We start from the raw sequence: 13,225 nt of genomic DNA on the forward strand, positions 1-13,225 counted from the left end.
TAAAATTGAACTAAAATTTCTGATGCATTCCCATAAGACAGTATCAAATTATTAAAACTCAAGAACACTTCATACTAAATAACTCTGCACAAAAATTTAAATATTTTAAATGCTAGAGATTAAAGCCAAAAATAAATTGCTATCTGTTCATCCAAATAATTTTCTATTAGCACATCATATACTTCTAAATTATATATATCTACTTTTAATGCATCAATACAACTTTCCCATCTTGTATCACACCTTTTCAGGTTAAGGATGTTCCACTAAAAGATGAAATGCTTTAAATGTAACTGGGGGGGAGGAATCTTGCACCAGTGAAAAAATACAAGGAGACCCTACGGCTTTGGGAAAACGGATTTTGACAATCTTTGGTGTAGAGGTAGTACACCATGTGAGTGTACTACCTATAAAATACTAAAGTGCAAAACTCAAATATAATCGAGAAAAAGTAACTTAATTTACTGAAGCAATATTATATAATTACATATCATTGTCAGATGTACATGATCCTGAATGATACTTATGGTAAAAACATTCAAAACAAAAATTCTGTCTACACCAAGAACAACAAATAAATGCTGCTTTTTTACAATTGTAAGCTATCTGTAAATGGTCTGATGAGAAAAAAAACACTATTTACATTTGTAAAAAACTTTCTTATATCACAGAGTCCACAGGCATATACCAAGCATATTTTATCAAGTCACAAAATATTGGTGCTGATAATTGAATGTATTTTCAGGCAATCCTCTTGAGAATGAATTTCATAATTTTTGTCCAGTAGTTCAGCATGATTTTGTAATCGTTTAATGAAATTTTTTATTTGTCTATAAAAATAGACATCACATGGTTGAACTAACAGAGTATTTTGGTGGTATAATTTTAATTGTGCATGTAGGCATTTTTTGTCATCTTGGAATACTTCTTACAATTCTGCTTTTGTTTGTCCTGTCCATGAGTCAATGAATAAAAGAAATTTATTCTTCTGAACATATTGCATCAAATATTTTGTCAGAAAATTAGTATAAAGATCGGTGGTCAATTTTCCTGATTTTGATGTGACGGTAACATTTGTATTTTTTTATATATTCTTCCATGTTTCTCTTTATTCTTGGCCCAAAATTACCTGTAGGTTCTTGTAAACAAATATAAACATAAGGTAATAATTTTCCAGATAATGTTATACTGTATTGTGCTGTATGTGTGTGTGAGAAACCTTGTTCATGTCTTGTATTCTTACAAACACTTTTACTTCCTTTTTCCATTAATGTTCCGTTGAAATTTGATTGGTATTAACATCCTGAAAATGTAACAAAATTACGATTAAGTCTTATGGTTTACTTTGATTAAATGTAATAATGGAATATAAAGTACTTTGTTTATAGTTAAAAAATTTTATATACCTGTTTGATCTGTATTGATGACGGTCACTATCAAAGTTTGAATAAGAAATGTTTCTGTAGAGGCCAAGATATCTTCCATGGTACATGCTTCTTTTTTGTGATACAAATTTGGTAATTTTTCGTTGACAGATGTGGTGTCTTTGTTTGAATTTACCCACCCACTGGTTTAACATTTTAAACTGCAAATCAGAAAACTGACTAGCAGCAGCTAAAGCCCATTGCTGTAAATTTCTTGTAGTCGGTTGTTTATAATTTTTGTCTCACTTCGACAAAGCGGTCATACGTCCAAGAATCAATCAAATGATATTTATCAAAAATAGTTCCACCACATTCAACATCTTTTTCCCATAATTTTAAATGATCCATTCTTTTCAAATGACTACATCAGTTTTTTTGTAATGTTTGTAGTTTCCACATAGGGTGGGCTTTTGCTACTTTTAAACTTTGAATGATTTTACATTCCAGTGAAATATATTCCTTCTATATTTTTTCTTTTTTTTTCATCAGGTACATAGTAATCACATGAGTCATCTTTAACTGCTTCGAAATTTCCTTCTGTACACTCTTCTTGGACGTAAATCAATTCGTCATCAATTATAAAGTTTTTTTCATTCAACACATCCAATGTATTGTATAATTCTGTGCCTATCGGCATAGCATCTTCAGATAGTGTATCAGTACCGATGCTTCAATACATCACTGTATAAAGCGTTATCATCAACAGTTTTTTCGTCACAACGTGTAGAACTTGCTTCGCTTCATGACATTTTTTTTAAGTTATAAAATAAGTTTTCAAAATAAATTTCACTGCACAAATAAGTCTATTCGTGTCAATTCAGAAATGAACTGTTTACGGTGAAAAAGACTAGACCTTATTCAAACCCGGCATAAGTAGCGCCCTCTCAACTTGAAAAAGATGGGTCTTTAAAGCAAAGATATTAGAAATGGAATATAGAAATTAAAATAATAAAAAATACTAAAAATCAATAAATAATAATAAAAAAATGAATGAGTAAATGAATACACTAAGTATTTATGAATAAAAAAAAGGGGAAAAAAAGTGAACACAAAGAGAATCGAACCTGATACCCAAGCATACGAGTCAGGAGCGCTACCACTCACGCGTACTTCCGCTTGAGCGTACTGGGGCGTAACTTATATATAAGTGCTAAAGAAAACTTTAAGTTGTTTTTTCTCGATTATATTTGAGTTTTGCACTTTAGTATTTTACAGGTACATGGTGTACTACCTCTACACCAAAGATCATCAAAATCCGTTTTCCCAAAGCCATAGGGTCTCCTTGTAAGTTCTAAGATTCTAGCGAATAGCGATTCTCTATAATCAATAGAATTAGAAGAAAACACGTTTGTCTGACTTCCTGAAAAATATCAGTGCCAGTGCACTCCGGCACGGCGCAAAATAGAAGATAGAGAGCCAATTGACGTATTTACATTGATAAATCATTAAAAAAGCCCAATAAGTAAATTATTTACTTGTTGAACTTTTTATTCGTTACAATGTACTGTACATGTAAACCGAAAATGCCGCTCTTTTGAAAGGGTGGTTTCGCTCCACGCGCCGATCCTGAACTAATGACTATAGTATGACGCCATATTTAAATTTTGTTATATCGGAGACCCTAGATTGCCGGTGTGGCACAAGCGTAATGCAGTGTAAACAACAAAATAACATGGCAAATTGCTGATGTCAACATGTGTGTGAGAAAAGTGCATTAACTAAGTGTAGAAGTTACACACGTTTTTGAATATATATCAAGAACAAAAATATTTCAGATAGGTACTAAGTATTCAGGTATTTTGTTTTGTTATTTAAATATTTATTCTGTTTTAATTCTAACACGTACGTTTGTAAAAATTTCGGGTGCTTTCGGCGTTACGGTAAAAGAAATTTAAAAGGTGATTTTTTTTTCTTAATTTCATATTCTGTAGTTCGGGAAGGAAGTTTATTAAATAGAAATCCAATATTAGATTATTGGATTTCTATTTTCCATTATATTTTCTGTTATTGTTTTACTTAATTATGAAAAAACGGTTAGAACAAAAAATACAGTAAATTATACATTATAAAAATCTAAAATTAAACATTTAGGTCAATGAAAGGAACGTACGAATCTGGGTTTCAAAAAAGGAAACCGCTAATAAAAATGTTTTTTTAATTCTATTTCTCTAATTTTTCTCGACTTTTTATTGCAATAAAATAGTGTAGAGTCTAAAAATGACAGCTGCATAACCGAAGAAAATAGAACAGATAATATACTTTCCACCTCTACGTCATCGTCATTAATCATTAATGACGATAATGAAGACAACACCGAAGTCCTACCGCTAGATGGCGCCACCAACTGTTCAACCATTAATGCCGGTGATGCCTAGCGTAGAAGCTGAAGCCCTACCAGCTCAACCAACCAGAACTTAGACAGCCAGATGGCCGAGCGGTCAAGTTGGCAGCCTACTGCTCTTGGGGACCCGGAATCGAATTCGGACGGATCGGAAAAGCCCAAGGAATTTTTCGGGGGTGGTCCGTCTGGATATGTCGGACTCCGTCCCTCGCCACCCGGCCGCTCCATTGTGGGCCTAGTGGCCAAGCGGTCTTCGTTTCCTGAACACTAGGAGTTCGGTTGTGGGTTCGCGCCTCGCTCGGACGGGCTGACCACGTGGAGTTTTTCGGGTCTTCTCCACGTCTGTAACGCCTAAATAGAGGCCAAACTGGCCTCTATCAAACTGGCTCTCCCTTATAAAACACCTCTAGAAGGCAACCCCTAGGCGGTTTAGTGTTGCGTTGCCATAACTAAACAAACATTGTAGGCCTGGCCGAACCCGTAATGCGCTCGCTAAAAGAGGCCCTCTTAGTGGAAAGAGTTTTAAGAAAACAGAACTAATACCGAAGACGGAACAATCACATCACTCGATGATAATAACAACAATGAGCAATTATTTATTGTGACATTGTCACAATGCCGGGCTGCAATTTTTAGTCATATTTATTTAAAACGTATGCTTTCCATCTCAAATTAGTATTGGCTTGCCCCTGTTCGTCATACTTTTCTGTTAACAATAGAGTCGTGTCGATCTAACTTCTTTCGGGGGAGAATATTTTGTATGAATATTACTTAGACCATAGAATCGACACAGCTGTATATTGCCCCAAAATATATATATATTTTTTTAACTCTTTCCGCCCTGTGGGCACTAAGAGGGCCTCTTTTAGAAGGCCCATTATGGGTTCGGCCAGGCCCACAATGGGGCACCGGGTGGTGAGGGACGGGGCTCGACATATCCGAACGGACCACCCCCCGAAAAATTCCTGGGGATTTTTGGCCCGTTCGGATTCGATTCCGGGACCCCCAGAGCGGTAGGCTGCCACCTTGACCGCTCGGCCATCCGGCCGTCGCCCCAAAATATTGGGGCAGTATAGTTTCAGCATCTGACTTGCTGCCTTTAAGTGTAGCGCCATTTGTTGGCAAAAACTATAAATAAATGCTGATTGTTGTTGGTTTGTTGATAATAGATTGATGGTTTTTTTATTGTTGATGATAAATTGTTGGTTTGTCTGCCGACTAGCTTAACGCCTGCCTAAACGCATCATCACTGTGGAATCACGTTAAAATGTTCTCTTTCAACGTATATGAGGGTCCATCTATTGGGAGACAGATCTTCAGAGAATGGCAAATTCACTGAAGACCCGGATACTAATTTGATAACACCACATAAACCACAAATGGATATACGAGAGAATTGGCATCTAAAAACAAATGCGTTGCCGAACTTAACCCCAAGCACCTGGCAACTCAGTCTCAACATATTTGCCATTTTATGTCAAGTATTTTTAATCATTATTGATCTCTCATATACTATAAATGTTTAAATGTTTGAAGTTTTTTATTGATTGTTATTAACGCAGGTTATTTATGGTGACGGCCGGATGGCCGAGCGGTAAAGGTGGCAGCCTACCGCTCTGGGGGACCCGGGATCGAATCCGAACGGGTCGAATAATCCCCAGGAATTTTTCGGGGGTGGTCCGTTCGGATATGTCGGGCCCCGTCCCTCATCACCCGGTCGCCCCATTGTGGGCCTGGCCGAACCCATAATGGGCCTACTAAAAGAGGCCCTCTTAGTGCCCACAGGGCGGAAAGAGTTAAAAAAAAAAAAAAAAAAAAAAAAGGTTATTTATGGTGTAATAACATTAACCAACGTCTACGAGTTGCCATTATATATATAGGCTATATATTGTTGTATATATTGTTGACATCTTTGTCTGATAGATATTACACAATTAAAATTATATTTCTGGAAGCATAATTTCATTTTTTGACGCTCAGCTTACGGGAAATCGTAGGAATACGTTTAATTTTAAAGGGCTTTTAAGGAACCCGTTTGGTTGTATAAGCCGAATCTATTGTAGTGCAACACAACTCGTTTCCTAAAAACCTTCGTAAAACATTTATTTATAAAGAAAGAGAAGTGAAGTTAAATATGTTATTTGTATAATGAACAATTCAAGTATTAATTAGGCCTAATGGGAGATGTGAACTGAATTTAAAATACGTAGAGGTAAACCATCGCTTATATTTCTTCTGTAATATTATACAAAGGCTATGTATTTCGCTGTCAAGAAGATTTATAGTGGCAATAGAAAAGATATTTCTGAAATCTGTGGCGGATCTCTCGGAAGCTGCTGCAATCGTGTCAATCAAATTAAAATATATTTTTAAATTTCTATAAAAAACATTCCGGTTTATAGGAAAAAATCATTAATAATCTCGCTTTGTATTATCTGTCATGTTATTTCCAAATTACAATTATGGTTAACCAACTAAGCATGACTGATTAAGTGGTATTTTATCATAATCTTCAGTCATGCATTGCATTTCGACCCTATTGCAATAGCTTAAACCAGTTACGCAGTTTAATTCGAAGATTATAATGCTTTAGTTTTGTTTGAGGATGACGTATTCATCTGTGCCCCCGTTCGAAACATGAAACTTTCATTACATTTGCTATTATTAGTGAATTTAGCAATGAGCCGAAAGTCAGTAGAAATAATTGTAATTGCTACAACGTCATTCGCGTGCATCATTCTGTTTTAAATGCATACTAGAAAAACTTTTATTTGAAATTAATTACAACGTTACATTAAATAATTTATAATCTACTGTGCAATTCATCCCACTACACTTTCTCATTAATGGGCAGTTTTGTCAGAATTCATAACATTTTCATAGAAATTGCAATAGCCGTTAACAATTTTATGGGTATTTATTATTATTTAATGCCAATTTTCTTGTAATCCACAAAAATTAGTGTTACAATTGGTAGTTCATTAATTTAATTGAAGTGTTATAAATTACTACCAATTTGCTGCTGTCTTATTGAATTTTAACGAATTTTTTGCGTAACAAGCCTTAACCAGTCATAATTTTCAAATTTAACAAGCCATGACGAAAAGTCATGCGTGTGATGAAGCGTGAAATCGGTTTTAAAAGAATCAATGGTGCAACTAATCATAAACAAACAAACAAGTTTAATAAATATATTTAATCAAAACAATAAAAGTGGCAACATAAACACGAATTTCACAGATAGACTTAATAACATAAATATATTTATATATATAAAGACCATATTTTTTGTTGTAATTTTAAAAACTATCGAGTATTTGTGGTCGCAAGGATACAATTATTATACATACTCAATAATTTACTACATCATCTCGAAATTAAAGGATAATTAAATCATTTTTGTACTAAATATATAACACTCGATGACTGAAAATGGATAAAGTACATTAAAAAAATAAGTAAATGCGCCGTATTTGTTTATTTTTGCACTCGCAGAATTGTGGCACTAGATTAAAAAATGCTCTTGAGATCTTCCTTAAATACTTGCAACTTTCTCCCGAAGAGTTTTAGTCTCTATATGGCAATTCGGTAAATTACTTTCCACAAACCAAAGCACACTTACCAGTTGGTTTGATGGCGAGTAATAAAGGTAATATTTTAGTCACTTTAGGTTGAGGTTTGCTTACGATAATGGCGGTAGGAGGTTCGGGTTGAACAGCTTTGGTAGTGATAGCTATCACTTTTATACCCACGGGTCTCGGGGGCGAAATTTCTGGTTTTCTAACCACTACCCTTCCGGGTGCTCCTCCATCGATAGACCTTATTCCTCCCAATACCAAACCCGAACCGCAACCACCTTTGCATCCGTTATATCTTAGACCGGGAAAGGGTCCGCATCCGCCATTTCTACATTTGCTAAAAGTTACTAAACGAGGACCGCCGTGTCTAATTGGGTAAAAGTCTCTATATCCGTCATCCCCTGGTTTACCTCCGTAAACATTAATAGATTGATATCTATCGCCATTCGGTCGATCTCCGTAATCTCTATGACCTTTGAAGCGAATAACTTTGGGTTCGGGTGGAGATCTGAAATCTTCGTATGGTAAAGGTAATTTTTCGGCTGGCGGAGGTGGCGGTGGAGGTGGAGGTGAAAAGGGAACATACTTTTTACTTTTGCTTAAGACAAATTCTGGATCTTGAGGAGGGTAATGCCTATATTTATGAGGTCTTAAACCCATTAAATGATCATAAAGATCGTGGTAGATAACTGTAATTCTGGGTCCTTTATAGAAATCATAATCTCTGTCTAAGAATTTCTCACCATGAGGTGGTGGTGCCCTAATAAACGAATGTTCATCTGCATAATCCTTTGGTGATGGCGGTGGCGGTGGCGGTGGACGTTTATCAAACGAATAACTATCTGCATAATCTTTAGGTGGCTGTAATCTCTCTTTATCGTAAAAAGCTCCGTCGTATTCTTTAACAGGTGGAAGTGGTCTTTTATCGTAAGAATATTCGTCGTCATAATCTTTCGAGGGAGTTATTATTGGTTCCTTATTATATAATTCTCCATTATAGTCTTTAGGATCTGAGGATAAATGTGGTCCTTGATTGTATGAAAAGTGATATTGTTTAGAAGGAGCAGGAGGAGGCGGAGGTGGTGGTGGTGGTGGTGGAGCTTCCTTTTCGTAGACTATTTCTTTCTGGTAAGATTTCAGTGGTGGAGGTGAGAAAGGGACATATTTCTTAGCTTTATTCAAAACAAAGTAGTCGTCGTCTCTGCCATCATGAACTGGATATTTATAAGGTCTAAAACCCATCATGTTGTTATAAAGATCGTGATAAATGACTGTAATTCTTGGACCTTTATAGAAATTATAACCTTTGCCGTAGAAATCTTTATCATAATTTCGTGGATATTGTGCAGGATTTTCAGGATCCTTACCATATGATAATCCATCATAATTTTGAGGAGGCAGAGATTCTTTTACGTAAGAAACTCCCCCTAAATAATCTTTAGGAGGTGGAACCACTTCCTTGTTGAAAACAATTTTCTGCTGATACGATTTACTTGTAGATGGAGGAGGAGGTGGTGGTGGTGGTGGTGGTAATTCTTCTCTTTGATCATAATCATAGTCCCTGAATGGTGGCTTTTTATTACAAGGTCATCTCCTTCGTAATCCTGAGATGGTGGAGGTGGCGGTGGAGGAGGAGGGGGCACATATTTTTTATGTTCTTCGTAATCTCCAGAAGGAGGCTGCACCTTAATAGCGGCATGGTCTTCAACATAATCATCAGATGGTGGTGATGGTGGTGGTGGTGAATATTTTTCCCGGTCTACATAGCTTCCAAGGGGAGGAGCATATTTATTAAACCAAACATTATAATGAACAAGAGATTTCACCGGCGGTGATGGAATATCAGCATCTCTTACAGGAACTTTTTCTTGAATGTATACTTTAGAAGGAGGAGGTGGTGGAGGGGGAGAGTAATCTTTCACTACAAGAGTAGACGGAGGAGATCGAGGTGGAGGCGGAGGCGGTGGAGGCAAGCCTTCAGAGTCGAATCCATCAGGTTTCTTGAAGTCTCTTGGTGAATCATATGGCTCTTCATAATCTACTCCAGTCGAAACTTCTCCTGAAACAGGTGGGGGAGGTGGTTTGTTAAAGTAAGTCACTTGTACCGGAGCTTGTGGTGGAGGCGGTGGAACACGATGACCGAACCCGCTTATTGCGACTTTTTCACCTCCATCGATTACTGGTGAAATAGGAGCAGGTACACGTTGGTCGAAATCCTTCACACCTATTGCGACTTTTTCGTCTTCAATTACAGGAGGAAGAGGTGCAGGTACGCGTTGACCAAAACTTTTAATAGCTACCGGAACTCTTTCACCCTCGTCTATAACAGATGGAGGTGGAGGAGGAGGTCTTCCAGATCCTATTAATTCCCCTCCACCCTCAGCTTCAACTTTAACACCAGTAGGATGCCTATTAGATATGCCCGGTTCGTTAGATCTTATTTTTGCTCTGAATCCAAGGGAATCGGCTATATAATCCACGACACGGAAAATTCCGTTGGGTGTTCGGAACCCATAAGATCCTCTTACTACACCATCTTTGTTACCATCTTCTTTACGGAATTGTTCTCCCGCTTTTGGATCTTTCGTTTCAAAACTAAACTGATAAGGTTCCGGAGCCTAAATTATGAAAATTTGTAGTTTAAAATCAAATGCTATTTCACGAATAATTCTAACATTTAAATTAAATTAACAACTTACAGGATGTGGCGGATCGCTAGTCTCCGAAGCCCGAAGTGTTTCTTTCGTGTTTCTCAAACTGGTTGCTTGCGATTCCAGTGGATCTCTAACGTCTTCTTTGCTGCTGGCTTCGGCTTGAAGCGATTTTTCTTCTTTATTTGATTCATTTGACACTTGCTCCTTCTTCTCTTCGGCTTGCACAATTGTGGCTAACAGTAATATAGCCGCCGCCACCACGATAAACGTGGTCTGCAAGATAAAAATCACTGTGAGAAATGTTAGTAACTAAAGCACATCAACATTATGTTTCCACCATAATTTCAAACCTCGACGAATTATTTTACAATCTAATTCTAAACCACGGTATAATAATCAATAAAATATCTTTAAATAATTAAATTTTTATTAAAAATAATCGAGTAATTTAATAAAGTAATTCAGATCAAAATTTACTTAGAGAAATTAATTTAGAACAACATCCACCTCCTACAAATTCACAAATTCTAAATTAATCCATTAAAAAAAAAACAAATGCACTTAATGATCGGAAGCGATTTCCCAAAAATCGAGGTCTTCGAAATGGTAATCCACGGGCACCTTTAAAACACTTTTACTGTACTCACTTTCTCCATAACGGCGTAGGTAAAACGGTACTCGAGTCGATCCCGATCCACCTGTCGATCCACTTGCCTACGACAGACAATGCAGATTCGAAAGTGTCCGCTTCAATTTATACTGGGTCAGCCACCCATCTAGTTCAGTGTCCTGCATCAGAATGTTTGAGGCGTAAAAAAAACTCATCCGAAGGAGGCGGAGAAAGAAACACAAAAAGAAAAAAAAATCTATCGAATGATCATTTTAATGCAGAGATCATTTTAATGCCCGCGGACAACCGGTTTTGCGGGAGGGGTCCCCATGTCGACCCTACCTGATCTAGGACTAATCTTTAGCTGAGGAAATACAGAACCGACAGGACACTGACCTACCTTCGTCTTGTGACGACGTATTGGATTTCTTACATAACAAATTAATCCCAAATGTTCGAATCGCGGAAACGATTCTATAAGATATGGCTCGATGAATCAATTATAAATCGGAAGTCGAATGTAAACTGATAAACCAGTCGATGGCGGTGATTGATCCATCAGCGTGATCAACTCGGCCTCCATTATCCTAAGATGGTTCCCTCCTTTCCCTTATTTTTGATATAGGTCTATCATATACAGCAAAGTAAACATCGCATATATTTTTTTAAAAAAAACCTCTCTAAATTATCTGAAACAAAATGGAGGTCAACCGATTTTTATCAAGTGAAGAGAAAACTTAATTTGGATTTTTTTAAAATTAATTATGTCGTTATTATTATTTTTTAATCCCCGCGGATCGTATAAACCGATTGCGTTGTATAAGGATTACACCCTGCTAAGTAAATAAAGTTAGACGAGAAGTGACAGCACCCGATGAAACAGATTCGCATCTTTCCTCTTGCATAATAATAAGTGCTCCCGATAAGTTGCGTGTTGGTCAGGCAAACCAAATTATTTCCCCGAATTCGACCTATAATTCGCAGGAACGTGTCTGTCGGTCAAGAAAGATCCTGTTATGACGTCAAAGGAAGAGTGGTTTTCCCCTTGTTTACTTGCTCCGGATGAACTAGTTACACCCACCTCATTCTACGTGTGAAGAATATTTTGATCGGATTTTTACATATTCTTACAAGCACATGCTGGCAAAAAATCGTTTTTTTTATTCATCCGATAATAAAAAACCAAGTTACAGTTTCGGCTTACTTACTAATGGAATTTTAACGATTCCGAATACTTTTTTTACGCGTTTAACTTTTAATTTCCATTTGCCTTATTAAAAAACGTACCGTAAACACTATAAACTCTTGTTTTCTGTATTTTTCTTGAGTTATTTGATAAAAAAAGTAAGCTTAGCTATCGAGTATGGTTCAAATCGTGACTATAGAAATACCAATATTAAGTATACCGGTCTGGTTTCGTTACCTAATAAAGTTTTGAGTGATTGCAAAATAACAGATTTTTTTTTCTTCCATATTAACGAATATACATATTTATCAGTCAAAAACATAAATTATTATTCTAAGACACGAAATATTTGTTTATTTTTAACTTCGATTTTCATTTTTAATCGAATGGTTGGTGTATTTATGGTCCTTCTTATAATAGATTGGATAATACAATGAGATTGGCTATCAATAGGTAGAAAGTATGTCTCTGTATAGAAAAAGAAAAAAACAAGAATTTACTTATTATCTCTCTCCAATATCTATCTATATACTATTGAACTTATCTTTCTATTCTAAAAACAGTTTTCGTATCTAAATCTTTAATAAGATTTTAATAATTTCATCCAAAACAAATTATTATTCTGAAATCTCAGTGAGGAATTTTAGCAATTTGATGCTAGAATCCCTGATTCTAGCATCAAATCGAATCAAACAATCAACTGTATTATGTCCATTCCTGAAATCCCAATCGAGGATTCCAGCAGATTTCAAGAACGGACATAATATAGTTTTAGTTTCAAGCATTTCTTAAAGATAAATGCAAATAATTCAAAATATAAACTAATTATTATAAAAAAAATTTTAATGGGTCGGATTTTACTTCGGAAAATCGAGAGAGAGATCCAGAAATTCTTAAGCAAAATGCTCGATGTGGTTTCAGCGCAGTCCTGAAATCATTTCAAGATCTTCATGAAATACGAAACAAAAAGCTAACATAATCTAGTTTTTTAATTGCTAAAAATTATAATTATTATTTGTTTTCCTTGTTTTTTACCCTTGAATAACATTTTTACATATGGCGATGGTTTTACTTTCTTATACAATTCCCAATCCCTAAAAAGTACATTGTCCTTACGTGTATTTTATTCTTTTTAGATAAAAGATTTACTCTCCAATAAAAAAATTAATCGAATGGAAAATCGTTTGCGCATATTTTACTAATTGATAAATTTGTATTATTCATTTTAAACCAGAAATTGATTTACGTATTTTCCAAAGCCAAACTTTGAATTGCGAATACGATAAGAGTATAATTAACTTATGTATCTTTCAATCAAATTCACTGAGTATGTATGAAGAAAAGAAAAATAGGATACAAACCGTATCCTAAATTTAGTCTGTTCGTGTGCTTTGCATTTGGTATAGCCTCAAAATTCGACACGTACGGAAAA

The 13,225-nt window shown here is 35.7% G+C and overlaps 1 protein-coding gene across 1 annotated transcript; it reads right to left on the reverse strand.

Moving 5' to 3' along the window:
* Positions 1 to 8,770: 8,770 nt before the first annotated feature.
* Positions 8,771 to 10,836, reverse strand: LOC136969950 (ras-associated and pleckstrin homology domains-containing protein 1-like). The gene is made up of 3 exons (XM_067264276.1): positions 10,645 to 10,836; positions 10,043 to 10,270; positions 8,771 to 9,961 (listed from the first exon to the last, which is right to left on the reverse strand). The coding sequence occupies exons 1-3, from the start codon at positions 10,651 to 10,653 to the stop codon at positions 8,771 to 8,773; spliced, it is 1,428 nt and encodes a 475-aa protein (XP_067120377.1). The 5' UTR covers positions 10,654 to 10,836.
* Between the last annotated feature and the right edge of the window lie 2,389 nt (positions 10,837 to 13,225).

The sequence above is a fragment of the Centruroides vittatus genome, unplaced genomic scaffold, assembly GCF_030686945.1.
Source record: "Centruroides vittatus isolate TY-2023 unplaced genomic scaffold, ASM3068694v2 contig_1832, whole genome shotgun sequence".
NCBI lineage: Eukaryota > Metazoa > Arthropoda > Arachnida > Scorpiones > Buthidae > Centruroides > Centruroides vittatus.

Bases quoted from the DNA above. Each gene is read 5' to 3' on its own strand.
- LOC136969950 (XM_067264276.1), bottom strand. The intron at 9,962-10,042 runs GTAAGTTGTTAA...TTCATAATTTAG, and splicing joins CTAGCGATCCGCCACATCCT to GCTCCGGAACCTTATCAGTT.